This window comes from Hypomesus transpacificus, chromosome 8 (genome assembly GCF_021917145.1).
Source record: "Hypomesus transpacificus isolate Combined female chromosome 8, fHypTra1, whole genome shotgun sequence".
Taxonomy (NCBI): domain Eukaryota; kingdom Metazoa; phylum Chordata; class Actinopteri; order Osmeriformes; family Osmeridae; genus Hypomesus; species Hypomesus transpacificus.
Genome location: NC_061067.1, coordinates 7514229 through 7528688, shown reverse-complemented (window position 1 = coordinate 7528688; position 14460 = coordinate 7514229). Strand labels below are relative to the sequence as shown.

The 14460-nt window shown below is 42.9% G+C and overlaps 1 protein-coding gene across 1 annotated transcript in view; it reads right to left on the bottom strand.

The window, feature by feature from the left end:
- The window catches only part of ptprn2 (protein tyrosine phosphatase receptor type N2), a 98299-nt gene that overhangs the window by 21451 nt on the left and 62388 nt on the right, over positions 1 to 14460 (bottom strand). Inside the window, exon 12 of the mRNA XM_047023888.1 lies at positions 2644 to 2859. Coding sequence (XP_046879844.1) covers positions 2644 to 2859 — 216 coding nt within the window. The remainder of the gene's footprint in view (positions 1 to 2643; positions 2860 to 14460) is intronic.

Below are 14460 nucleotides of genomic sequence, written 5' to 3'. Positions count from 1 at the left end.
ATCCTTTAGATAAAACAGGCAAACAGGTGGACCATAGGTAACAATGTAATGATAGCATTTATAAGTACAATAAACATCCATGAGGTGGCGCTATTCTGTGAACGCTAAAACAAACTCTTTGACTATTCAAATTAAAAGAAAAATCTTTTTTTTATTTTTTTTTATTTTTTTCGAGGACTGCAATTATAATTTTTGGACATTGTGTTTCATTAATGAGAGTATCAGCTAAAACAGAACACGAAACCTGGCAGCACGCATTCAAAAGACCACGCTTGTGTTGAGATGCCACACATTTCTGCTCCGTCTCTCAAAGAGATTAAAACATTACAGGGAATCAATACTTTAATCCAATGGGATCTTTTTAACTCTGCCCACAGCTACCCTACAGTACAGCTACAAAGCTACTAGGAGATGAAAGGCTGGATATTCTCTTCACCAGGACAGTTTTACTCTGGCATCTGGACTCATATCGTATGTCTGTTTCTCCTTTATTTTGTGGCAATGCATGACACAAGACCCCTGCATCGCTGGGAGAATATCGCTCCGCTCCAAATGACTCTGCTTTTCTCCCATCATGCCCCTGTGCACAGACGCCCCATTACGGATTCTGAGCTGGGCGTTATCTAGCCAGCCAGTCATTTTCTACCCCAATCAAAAAAAAAGAGAAAGAGAAGCGAGGGAAGAAAAAAACCCCATCTCTCATTGTTTGAAGGGTGCAATCTTATCAAATCCCATACTACCACCCCCCTCCCACCCACACCCATAAACACACACGTACGCACACACAGAGAAGCACCAGCACAAGTGCAGAAGGACACACATAAACACACGCACACACACACACCGAACCCCCCCCCCCAGCTGATAATGTCAGCCTTATCTCCGACGAGGATATTTCACCATTACAGACGAAGGGATCAGCTAGCTCTACCGTGTGCGGCTCAGGCTGGAAACCAGTCCAGACAAAGACACACATATCTCCATACACAATTAATAACCAGGGGAGTAGAGTCGGACAGAGACGAAAACATCTCGTGCATCGCGTGTGCTATCTCCTGATCTACAGCTTTATAGGGATGTATTTCATTCAGAGGGGATCCATCCCTGTAAGCTATGACAGGGGCCGGTCTGTATTTAGTATGAAGCCTTGATCATCAGTACGCACACATCCCATGGGTTACGGCCCCAGCCTAATATACAGCTCCCACCAAATTATTTATCCTGTGTCTCTTGCATCTCCACACCTCAGTCATGCTCAGAGTAGTGTGACCAAGATAGATGAGGAGGTTGTGACTGCTTCAAGCATTTAAGACTTGGGACTACACATACAGTACAGTGTTTCCATCCCAAAACCCACTGGTACATTCTCCAGTTGATCATGTAATGAACCACAGTGCAGTGGTTTCCAGAGGCAGTCTATGTGATATGCAATCAGTATTAGACAGTTGTCACTTATGGGTTGTAAAACACCGGAATGATGACATGAGCACATACAGAGAAGTAGAAGACTCATAATGTGATGTACTGTATCTTTCAACGGCAGATGGGGGTGGGAATGCTGTACAACCCCCCCTCACCCCCCCCCCCCCCCCTCATCCCCCCCACAGGGGATGGAGCAAGAAGAGACCAAAGAAGTCCAAAATAGGAGTAGAGATTGGCGTCTCGTCCACACAGTACAAAAGCCTCTCTCCTCTCCCTCAGTGGGTCAGAGCCTCGCACATTATCTTTCTCGCTCTCTAGCTCTTTCTCGCTCTCTCTCTCTTTTTCTCCTCTCTTAAAATATATAGGAGAAGATGTAGTGCAATGAGAAAGAGTGAGTCTAGGTCCTCTCTGCTCCCTGACTGCATCGTTAGCTGTTAGTGTTCATGTCAGTAGTGACATAATAATAATAATATTGACATAAGCGCTAATACGCCACAGCATGCAATGTTGGAAACAGGGCAATCACACTTGAATGTCTATAATATAGGTAACCTACATCAATAATATATATGTATGGCACACTGTATATAAAAGAAAATATGAGAAATTGAAATGACGAAAACAAATTTGCTCTCTCAATCACCCCCGTGTACATCCCCACATCTATACGGGAAGGCAACCGTGTGGGGGGCTGATTAAATATTGAGAGCCTTAACATGGCGGGCAGGTCTGCTCTGAGTGCCATGCCGGGCCCCAGCTGAGCCCCTGTCGCTAAATCAATATGGCCTCGCTGCCTGGCCCCGCCACGCTGGCCCCGCCACGCTGGCCCTGGAGGAATGGAGGAGAGAGGTCAGCCTGTAACCTGCTCCCTCAGCCTGCTAACAGCCTGCTTCCAGCTTGCCAACCAGGCACCTTTCCTACCACTCACAACATACGTGCTTTTGTGTATTGTCAGGATGGTACACATGCTCTAGCGAGGATGACTGGAATTTACTGTATTTTTCCTATAGAAATAGCTCAACTGCATGTATGAGTATATACAGCCCTTGGATGATTAAAAGAAATTAAATCAAATGGTAGGTTCTTCTTAGACGTCCATTAAATCGAAATACCACGCACACACTTAACACATGCTGAGGCTGACTGGAGATGCTCGCTCACCCAGAGAGAGAGCGGGATGACCTTCCACATGACGTGCTGGGAGGGGGGCAGGACTCTTACCTGATAGGTTGCGGTGGCATCCGCGCCGGTGTCAGTCCCAAGGCTGACCAGCTTCTCCTTCATTTGGAGGTGGGAGCGCTGGCGGAGGAAGAAGAGGGCTCCAGAGGAGACCAGCACGCCCAGGATGAAGAGCATGGAGAGGACGCTGAGGACCAGGAACTGGCCTGACTCCACCCTGGTCTCCTTCACCACCGGGATCTGGGTCAGACTGGCCCTCTGGAGGAACACAGACACGCGTTTGTTAGGATTTTTTGACGGATAATGGTAGACAGAGAAGTAGGAATGGCCTAACTATAGGTAGCCTAAAGAGAGTTATTTCAGTTGGTCCATAAAAGGCTGATGCACTGTATTTCAGTGTTACTGAACAACTACTGTATATATAAATAAGAGGACATATATCAGTTCAAACTCATACACACACTCTAAAAACCACTGACCACTAGGCTTGAAACGGTAGACTAGTTTAGAAAACAAGTTAAACATTTAAAAAATAAAATAAAAATAGATTTATGAAAAGAAATTGAAATTCTAAAACAAAACTGTCAATTGTTTCATCAAACAATAAAGCCTTTCTTTGCATTTTGGTCCCATAGTGGTCCTTCCTGGTCTATCCTTTACCTACACCCACTCTCCTCCCACAACCATCGCCTTTCCGGCCCACTCATTAGCTAGAGCTAATAGCAGTTTTACAATGTGCATTCAATCCCGCTCCTTCCTTATTATCCGCCCCTGTCCAGCAGCAGTTGACACACTGGGTGGGTCTATACACCCATATTTACAACCCATTCTGTCTTGGCATCGGCTGGCATGCCACTGAGCAGTTACAGGAGGTTTGGACACTAAAAGCTTGTCACTAATTAGCCTCTCTTGTCTTGAGTTTGGCTGGATTAGAGGTCTGGCTCCACCCCCACACAGCTAATTGTTAAAGTGGGAAGGTTTGAAAGACAGTGTATGTGTCAGGAATAGAGGGGGGGGGGGGGGGGGCGGTCCCGATTTAGGCCTTAAACCCAGAGCCAGTGTACTAGAGAGGGGATTGTCAGTGATGTTAACCCCCCCCCTCCAGCACCCCACCTCAGCTAGCTAAGGCTAAGCCCCTGAGTATGGTGTGGTATTGTCCTGTGCTAGGGCCCCTGTGTAGGTTAGATAGCTGCTGCTCAGTGGGCTTTAGCGCTACTAGACAGAGGGACTGAAATGTGTGTGAAAGGCTGGATTATGGGCCTTACAATCAGTCTGTTCCCACAAATGTGTGCTTTCTAATCACCTGAATGTGCAATAACGACGTACAAAATTTAGAACAGACATGCAAATCATTATTCTTTACATGAGTGCTGAAGGATGAAGTAAAACATTACAATAAGAGCTCCAAATAGAATTCAGTTTTTACACTATACAAAGTAATTTACTGTCAATAACTTTCTTGTTTAACCTTCCATTATTGCATGAAGGCTGAGGTCACCTAGACATGTAAACAGTGATTACCATGTTGGTTTGATAACAGTCTTGCCTGATTACAACAGCTCTGGCCCCCTGACTCACAGCCTCAATCAACTCCCGAGATGCTCAACAACAACCAGAGGTCTGGAGGGTCTCTTGTTGAAAACCCGGGAAATTAGACCAAAAGAAAGAAAGAGAAAGAGAGGGAGAGGGAGATGGAGAGGGAGATGGAGAAGGAGAGAGAGAGAGAGTGAGAGAGAGAGAGAGAGAGAGAGAGAGAGAGAGAGAGAGAGAGAGAGAGAGAGAGAGAGAGAGAGAGAGAGAGAGAGAGAGAGAGAGAGAAAGAAAGAAAGATTTGGCTAAGTGAAGTTACCAAGTTCACTCATTCAATGAACATTGGCCAATTTTGCAATGTTTAATGATGAAACAGACCAATTTCCTGCCCTGATGCTTTCCACAGATAAACACATGTAAACTCACACCAGCCTCTAAGAAAATCCATTAAAATAAATAGCAATTTATTGGTAACGTTTATTTTGTTCTATGAAAGTTTGTAGAAAAAAAGGAGATTTCAATGAAGTACTCTTTCCATGTGGTAAATATGTATGATTTACTACTCTAATTAATTTCTAATATATCCTCAGATATATCCCAAAATGAAACATTACCATAATGGCTGCAAAAAAAACCTTATTTAACTCTGCATTGATATAACATAATTATACGATATATAAATCACTTAGTATTATGTTACACTGTACTTAATGAATGGCTTAAAATTAGTGTTATGGATCCTGTTAGAAATTATCACTACATGCTATTTCCTCTGCGCCAAAAGATGCCACCTTTCATATGTGTCAGAGAGGAAAAAATTGGTTGGATGGTTAAAATTGTATGCAGAAAAAGAAAAAGAGAGATTAGGAAAAGAGAGAAAAAGACAGAGAAAGACGTTAGAGAGAAAGATGAGAGAGTGAGAGGGAAGAGAGAGAGAGCGAGAAAAAAACTTTGTCAAAATTGCTCCGAACATACAGTAATTGGACTTGCAAATTGCCAATTCATTTGAGACAACGTACACAGAAATATAACTAATGAAAGAGCAGTACACTCAAAGATACATTTGATACATTTTGATAGACATGTTTATGAATACAAATATATTTATATTTCTTATTATCTTCATCCTATATATTTTTTTTTCTCCACCAAATGTAAGTCCAACTAACGGGTAGATAATAAACAATCATTTGCTAATTGTGATGACAAATCTCTGAATGAGTAAGGTAAGATACGATAGATTTGTGTCTATTTAGTTGTACACTCTAAGAAATACTAAACACTTTCCAAAATTCTGGGTGATGGAAGAATATGTGATGTGTTCCACAGACTGCTAACACCAATGGTTTCAATCCTAATAATTTCTTTTAATATTAAGAGTCGATTAAGTATTTATACCCTCTTTTATTTTCAATTTTTTTCCTGCCTTTTTCTCTCTCTCTTTCTCTCATCATTTCCTCAAACCCCTCTTTCTCCTTCTCTCTCTCTCTCTTTCTTTCTCTCTCTCTATTGGATGAGCAAATCTCAGAAAAAGACAAAGGGCAGATGGATTTCGGTGGCTCTGGCTTATTCAAATGATTGAGTTAAGGTCACAGTGTGAGAGGCCAAAGGGGTGGTCGGCTATCCATTCAGCCTCCAATCACAATACCTTCAAGATGTGTCCCCCCCCCCAAACACACCAAAACCAAAAACCCAACAACCCCCATCTTGATAAATAAAAATTTCTTTTTTTTCTATACAATGTTCATAACGGGAATCCAATATCCTACTTGTTCTGAAAGTTGATTGTTTGCCACCATCATTATTTTATTGTCTAACATTGCCTTATTTTATTGTCTTACATTGCCTTGCTCTATTTTGTAAATACTTACATTCCAATTTAATATTTAAGCTACATAATATTTAAGATTCGATTTCACAATTTCATTTGTATTTCATCATACATGTTGGTTTTTTTCCCACTTAAAAAATCCTTTACATCATGAAATAAAATGTCATGGGCCTATACATTGTTGCTAGAATTTGGCATCAGTCAACTTGTGGACCCTGGTAAAATAAAGAAAATATTACTTCAAATCAAGTATGCTGAGTAAAATATAATTTTTCACTCAATTGAAGGCAAACTCCTCCCTGTGATGGGCATAGATCATTGGTAAAGCTCCAATGGTTCAAAGTGTCCTTAAGTCTTAATATCAGAATGAGTCCTGAACAAAAACTTCACCAGACAGATGTGCTGGTTGGAGACTAGTCTACAGGACTCACCTAGCCCTGCTTTTCCCCGCAATCTTTATGCAAGTAGTTGCTTATTGCTGATACAGCATTCTATAAGGACCCCAAAATATGGATTCAGGAATGAACGACAATTCAAATTATTTGTGTTTGTTTTTTACATTGCCTATCCCGACGGCAAGTGGCATCCTCGGTGCTTCGTGTCTCGACATTGGGCCGGCTTTCACAGACAAACTGCTAACCAAAAAATGGCAAGAAATCTGAATGATAAACGTGCCTAAAATATATGTTGTTTTCCAGCACATTCAATAAATGGACAAGTCTAACAACAAACGAGATATTTAAGCAATTTGCCGCATTGCAATCTTGCTCGAGCTGAAATACATAATGATTTCAGGCACGAGTATAATTACCTAAATCCATGTTGAGTCGGGGGTCAGATGGTTGGCAGTGTATAGTCGAGGGTTTATCTTGTATTCCAGTGGGCATACTAAGACAGTGGAAACCGCAGCTCCCAAACCGCAAACCCTAGACCGAACTGCATCCTGGCCGCCCACTCAATCCGCTCCCCAAAAGTTCCCCGGCCAGTGTCCCGCGCGCCTCCGGCGCAACAAAAGACAGTGCCTTCAAATGCTTCGAAACGAAGATGGAGAATAATAAAAAAGCGAAGAAAATAAAAAGGACGAGAATGTGGGATATGCCCGTCTGATTTTCCGAGCCTCGCAAGAATGTGCCTAGCGAGTCCTTTCAGTGCTTCTATGCCAATGAAAAGAGAGGGGGGACTGGTTGGGTTTTTTGCGATCATTTAGAGCTAGGCTGAGCCCCTCCTTTTATTTAGCTGCTCTAGAGTCCCTGTCTGTTGCACATGTCATATCCACTGGTTGCTATAGTAATGCCTCCACATGTTGTCGACAGTGAATGTTCAAGGAGGGTTGCTTGGCTAATAGGCTTGTGGACTGAGGGGGCACATGAATGGACATCAGGCTAGTCACTCATTTGTTAAGCTACTTGGGGTCTCAGTGCCCTGTGTGTGAATTAGTGTTTTCAGGCTCCATTTTCCTATAGCTGCCTCTCTATCTGAATTCATTTCATGAATATAATAGGAGGTATGAAGAATCAATGCATATTCATGACAAAGACAGGCTACTCCTTATTAAGTATAACTTTTTTATATATCACTTTCTATTTGATATATCCGTTCAGATTAGAAGCAGGGGAGGGGGGGGGGGGGGTGCAAGGGCAGGGGGGTCTTTCTCCCTCAATGAGAAAGGACCAAATTAAACAAAAAACTATTATTTTAAGGCAGACCATCAAGGACAGAGGGAATGTCAAGGAAAGTTTGATATTAAGACAAAATCCCCTAAAACTCTGTACTAATTAGTTATCAGGCAGGGAAAATGATCTTATGCCAGGCAACAGCTGCACTAAGCAGGGAGAGAGAGGAGGATTATAGTTAGAAAGAGAAAACAGGGGGGAAAGAGAGAAAGGGGCGTGAAGAAAGACAGAGGAGGTGGAGGAGGGGGAGCGTCCTGTCAAATGCAGATGACGAGTCTTGGGGGGGGGGGGGATTCAGAACGAGATGGAGGGTGCTCTCCAGTTTATTTATTTTTTCTATTCAAAGCCCCCCCCCCCCCCCCCCCCCACCTCCTCTTTCTCCATTGTCCCCGTGTGTGACAGCTGGAGTTGGCACTGTGAAGGAGAGGACAAAACCTGCAGCCCCCTGTCTGTCTGTCCACTGCTGCTCACCGCCTAGGGGGAGCCGCGTCGCACTGTGGAGCCCGCCAAAGATGCTGCTCACAAGACACGTCACACTGGCCAACAAGAGTCTCCCAGCTCGAATCAAGCAGCAACTGGAGTTTCCTGATCCACATCACGCAATCACAAGGTGTTTTCACCAAAACCTCTGTCAAAGGTTGTAAGAACAAACACAAACAGTGCTTCATTTTTTGGGGGGGTCTTGGTTTTGGTGGTGAACACAATCCCGAGGGAACACAGGGGAAAATCTCAACATCTAAAGACAAACTAGTCTCCCAACACAAAAAAATTATCTATTGCCTTTTACATCTGCGCAGAACTGAAAAGACCCTTAGAAGTCCTTGTTTAACATGTATTTGTATAGTTAGTGGTCATCCATCAAACAAGACCAAATTAATAACAAAAAATATATAATTATCTAAATGTGCCCAGAACAACCCAATAAGCCAATCCTCACCCAAACAAGTGGGTCCGTGTTGATAGCCCATGACTGGATGAAAGACGATTCAGGCAATGGCAAGCTCCATAACAAGGTGCTTTACCACCTAGAAAGAGTAAAATTGACCAAGACACCTTTTAATTTATTTATATTTTCTTTCTTTTCTTCTTTTTTCACACTCTTTCTAAAATGCTGTGCACACTAAATTGCACTACTTCTGACGCATTTTGTGGAGACATCAAAAGACTACCGCTAACAGTTGGGGTGCCAGAAAGTTGTCACGCCCCAGAATCTGTTCATTCAAAACTCTCCCAGCCTGATCCTGCCTCTGAACTTCCTCTCAAAGTTCATCATGGTCTGACAGAATGAACCTTGTACCCGTCTGGCATGTGTTCTGTATCTGTCCACGATGCCGCTGGAATTTCCAAACAAACTGAAATGAAATGACAACACATCAAGTAGAGGGTGTCCTGTCTTCTCTAGGACTAATTCTCTGACAGTTTTATCGCACGCATGCTGTATTTCACTGTGAGTCCTGAGAAGGCTTTATCTCTCCACCAAACTGTCCCTCTGTTTGTCACAATGGCACAGTTATGTTTCTAATAAAAAAGGAAGGGTAGAGCATATTTGAACAATGAGTGTGGAGTATGACACTCTTCACCCTGTTATCATCGGGGACAGACAGGGAGGGTGTGTTAAACAAATGTCAGGATCAAGTGTACGGCCTGAGATAGAAGTGAAAACTCCAGTGTGTGTTGGTTTGTGTGTCTGTGTGCGCAATTTATGCCATTTGTGTATCATCCCATTCACACCTCCGAGTGTGTATATGCAGTGTGTATGCAGTTTATTTGTGTGTGTGTGTGTGTGTGTGTGCATGCATTTGTGTGTCTGTGTATGTATGCCTGATCCAGACAGCAGAGAGTGGGCATTGAAACCTCAGGCCCTGTAATATAATTGTGTAAACAGCAGATAAAGACAGACAACGCAGAGAGGAAGCCTGATGAAAGGTGCTGGTGCACATCCCAATCACAGCATAATGACATCAGATTAGACTAATGCATTTACACTGCCACTGCACTGCAATACAGCACTCCCTTCACAAGACAAACCATTCTGATGTATCCTCTAAGAAATACACATGCACGTGGCCTGACACCCAATAGTAGGATTCTGCCTGGGTCTTTGAAACTGGGCTGTGTGTGTAAGAGAGAGGGGGTCAATTATTTATGATCTGGGGAGACAGTTGTTGTGTGCAACATGCAGCAAAGGTGCTGCCAGATTTTAAAAAATCTAATAGGATAAATATTTGTGCAGAACAAAATCCTTTGCGGGGGTGTTCTCATCTGGCTTTTAAAACCAGTGCTTTACAATAATATAAAGTAAACAATAGTCTGTTCTTTTTTTCATCAACTTAAATATCAAATTAATTCAGATTATTTTGTTTTGAATTACACTCTTTAGATTTAGAAGAAAACATTGATTTTTGTGGTACTGCAACATCACATAATAAACGAATTTCAAATAAATAAAAAATAGAAAGAACACACAAACCATACAATGCCATCTGGATTCTGCCTCTCTCTCTCTCTCTCTCTCTCTCTCTCTCTCTCTCTCTAGCTTTCTCTCTCTCTCTTTCTCTCTCATCATTTATAACCAAATTATTCCGAGCACACACACACACTTGAGGAATGCAAATTTGGCTAGCAAGCTCTCCTGATGGATGATGTTCAAAGACACACACACACAAACACACACAGAGAAAGGTCCCATTTCTGTGTTGTACTGCAAACATCTGAATCGCTGTGTCTGTTTCATGTTCAATCCCGGGATGAGGAAAAAAAGCCTATTCCAACCAAATGTGTGTCAACCATGTCATTCTGGTGTTCTAGGCAGATTGGCTTGTTCAAATAAGCCTCCTACTTGTGTGATTCCCAACCTATGCATGGCCCATGCCAAGTGGTTCAAATCTGTAAGCAAGCTGTTGATCAAGGTAAATGCTATGGCTGTCATCTCAGCTGTATGTTAAGCACACGGAGTAACCCACGCGCACATTCGCAACAATAGTATGCTCCAGAAACACAGAGAGCGCTCATGGCATCTTAGCTGGCAGTATAAAAGCACACCATAACTGAGGAAGAGAGAAAATGGGTTTAGGATGGCATGTGAGGACGTTGATGTATCAACACGATTTTTTGGTTTTGCGGAATACGGACTAAACTGGTGTGTTTTCGTGTAGAGTGGCGTGTGAGTGTGTGCACACCGGTGATTGTATGCAGTGTGTGTGTGTTTGAGAGTGTGTGTACTGTACAGTATATAGTAGGAAGCTCAGATGATAAAGATGTTACTTTCTCCAGACCATAATTGGTTGAGTGAGAACTGTGAACTGTTGATTAAAAATCGGAATCAGATTTAATACCGCTATAAACCATGTTTGATTGCATTTTCATTCCTGTATAATGTGTGGGGAAAGGAACTATTTCTCTTGATAAAGCCACCTGTGCCATCTCTGACACAGAGAATGATTTTCATGTTATGCTTCAAATCCCCCAAAACGTTGAAAACAATTACTCTAAGTAGCACTTATGAAGGAACAATTAAAGTTAAGCCAACAGCTGTCAATGGAAGTGTTTGCCTAGTAACTGTGAGTCAATCCAAATTACAGTTGGTTCTGATTACATTCCTCCCTGGGGAAACACCAAGACTTATTTCAGGAGAGTAATGACTTTTCAATGAAGTTAACAGTAAGGATGTTATCATGACAGAGCATACTGAAATTCAATATCATACTCAAAAAGCAAACATACAAGTGCCCAAATGTAATTTGCCAAAGTTCATAAAGAAAACACTTCAATCAGTTCATTCAATTGAGAACTCTCAAGATCATGGGTTTGATTCAGCACTTCTCTGTGGAAGATAGGAAAAGGTTAAAAACTAAATGGTGGGACACCCTGACATTCTAAAGACAACACTTTAATTGTTTTGTTCCAGTGAAACTCTACTTTTAGACCATCATCTTCTCTGCTAGTTTCTTATCTCAAAGAAAGAAAAGAAAGAGAGAGAAGAAGAGAGAGAGAGAGAGAGAGAGAGAGGGAGAGACGAGAGAGAGAGAGAGAGAGAGAGAGAGAGAGAGAGAGAGAGAGAGAGAGAGAAAGAGAGAGATAAAACCACAATTAATTTGGAAAGCAGGAGCCATTTCAGACAATACTTGAAGTCACCCATGAGTGATGGCGGGGATATAGGTGTGTATGCTCTGTGGAACAACAGAGGTTTTCGGAGGTAGCATTCATAATTGAAAGCCCAGTCACAGGGGATCTAGCTTGCTGCCAGCCTCTGATACCCAGTGTGACAGGAGAGGGACAAAGACAGGACAGGCTTCACAGGACCGTGCAGACGACTGACTTCATGACTTCAATGCCGAGCCTGACGTTTGGTCGCTGTGTAAAACGTTTATTATATGTGCTTGCAAGTTATTTATTTAACTTAACGTGACCCTAAATGTGGACACCAGTACTCTTTCAGAGGATTAAACAGGGCTTACTGTTAACTACAAACTAACAGGAGATGCCTACAGAACATACTAGGTGTATTTTACCAGCTAACTCATTAACTTGCTGGTGATTGAGTGTGTGGTGCAAGGTATTGCTGTCAGTGCTCACCCAATGCCTCCCCAAACAGCTGTCCCATAATGTGCAGGTTTGTGTGCTTGTGGTGTAATCGGGTCAGTGAGAGTACGGCGGCTGGACACACGCATCGCCCTGTTTTGCTACACCGTTCTTCTCATGTCTTCTCTTGCCTCCCTTCATCCCTCTGGAGCCCTGGGCTCCCCTTACACCCTTCTCCTGTTCCATCCTTTGATCCTGTGGCACAGGGTTGGTGGGCGAACAGATTTGATTTGTCCTCGCCACAATCCCACCAGGAGAGGCTTGGCCGTGGCTTTGGGACGGACCTCAGGCGGTTGCTCTGATTTCTGCAATTAATTACCGTTAAACTGGCTGGCCACCGCCCATGATAATGAGGCTGGGCCAATCAACTGGGGACAGTCCTCCCCCCTTACCATCCCAGCCTCGCTTGCATCTCGCCGCTGAACCAAACCCCCGACACTGTCCTCCGCCGGCGCTGTGCGGGCACACGCTAGGCCTCGCTATCTGCGGCTCACACAGCTTAAAAAGGCTAGTCTGGCCTGGAGCGAAAAAACAGTAGCGGCGCTCGTCTGAAAACCTCAGTGAATTCCTAATGAGACTCATTCTACCGCATGCCTGGAACACCAGCTAGGCTGTTTTGTTTTCATGTCTTGCCTCCTTTTCCTCTCCTCGCCTACCCTCCCCAAACACATTCACTCATCGCAAACACATGTGCACACACACGCTTTAGACACAGAAACCCACGTACAAAAACACACTCTGCAGACATGAACACACTGTGTCAGCACAATGCATAGCTGATCAAATATTCTAAAGGCAAATTTAATTATGATTTATGTCTTCTTTTTTTGTTTTGGCTCTCTAACATAATCACATGTTGAAGACTCATTATTGTAAACACATATAATCAATCTTCCCATTTTATCCAGTAAACATCATTATACTCTGGGATTTTTTTGGAAGGCTCCAACATCTTCAACCTTCACATTTTCAACCTTAAAATGTGGTCGTACATGATTGCCTGTGTATTTGTGTGTGCGCGGACATCCACTCTCATATTGATCTCGAAATTGTGTTGTGGAATAAACGAAGCCAGTGCATGCACGACATGCAGAGTCATACAGTATATATGAAAGCAAGAAGGTACCATATTGAAAACATGGTACTTGATGCAGAATCGGCCTAACAGACTGTCCATGTTTGTGAGTCCATGTGTACGTGCATAGTATAGGCCCCAGTGCGCGTGCCTTTTCCCGTGGTAACTCTGATCATTTGGAGGGCGTTGGGTAAGAGTGTGAAACCGCTTCCTCTGTCTCCCTCTCCGCTCCCCTGGATACTGTGTGCCATGGCAGGGAGCAGCATCCTGCTCACACTACCCCCGTCACACTGCCTCTCAGCACTGTCCAAAACACCCAGATGCCACGCCCACCCACCATTAGGATCTGAAGGGCATTTTCAATCTACCCTGACCACTCAACTAGGCTCCTCTGTGTTGTGTCCACCTCTCAAGATCTAATGACATCACACCAAGACAGTACAGACATGTCTCTTCACTGTCCTGGATGAAAATGTGGAACATCAAAACGCTGCCTTTACTGTGTACTGGTTCGCTGTGAGGCCAGATCAAGCTGTATGTTTCTATCTACTTGCTATATAGACAGAAGTTAAGGGGAGAATTTAAGTCAGGATGGGTTAAAAGCTGAGATTGCTGAGTTTTTATTTTTTTCAAGGGTAATTGCATCTGGCATTTCAATAGAAAATGTCATGTCAAAGATGGCAAATGCATTTAAGGGTGGTGGTTTGTGTGGGAAGTCAACGCATGTTGTATATTGTCAGTACACCGAAAAACGTTTCTGCATTGTTTAGAATAAGGTATTTTTTCTCATTTCCACCGAATGGAAAGAAACAATTATGTTGTTCAAAAACATTGACAGTTCATACAGTCTTGTATGTTGTAACATGGGCTTCTTGTGTGAGATTCAAAGTACTGGTGCACTTTCGAGCGCTTTGACCAACAGTAACATGGATGCTTCTTTGTAACAAAGTCCTACCATTTTAGCCCATTGCAGAAAACTAGCACTTATGGCAAGATTAAAAATTGACAATCAATTAAAGTCAATAGAAGCTGATTTGACTGAGAAGTTTGTATTTACGGTGAGGGAAGCGGTTGACTTACAGTGTGCTGTCGAAGCAACCCAAAAAAACTTTGAGTGTCATAAAGGGTTAATCTGTAAAAAACAAAATAAGCTGAAAAAAAGGGGGGGG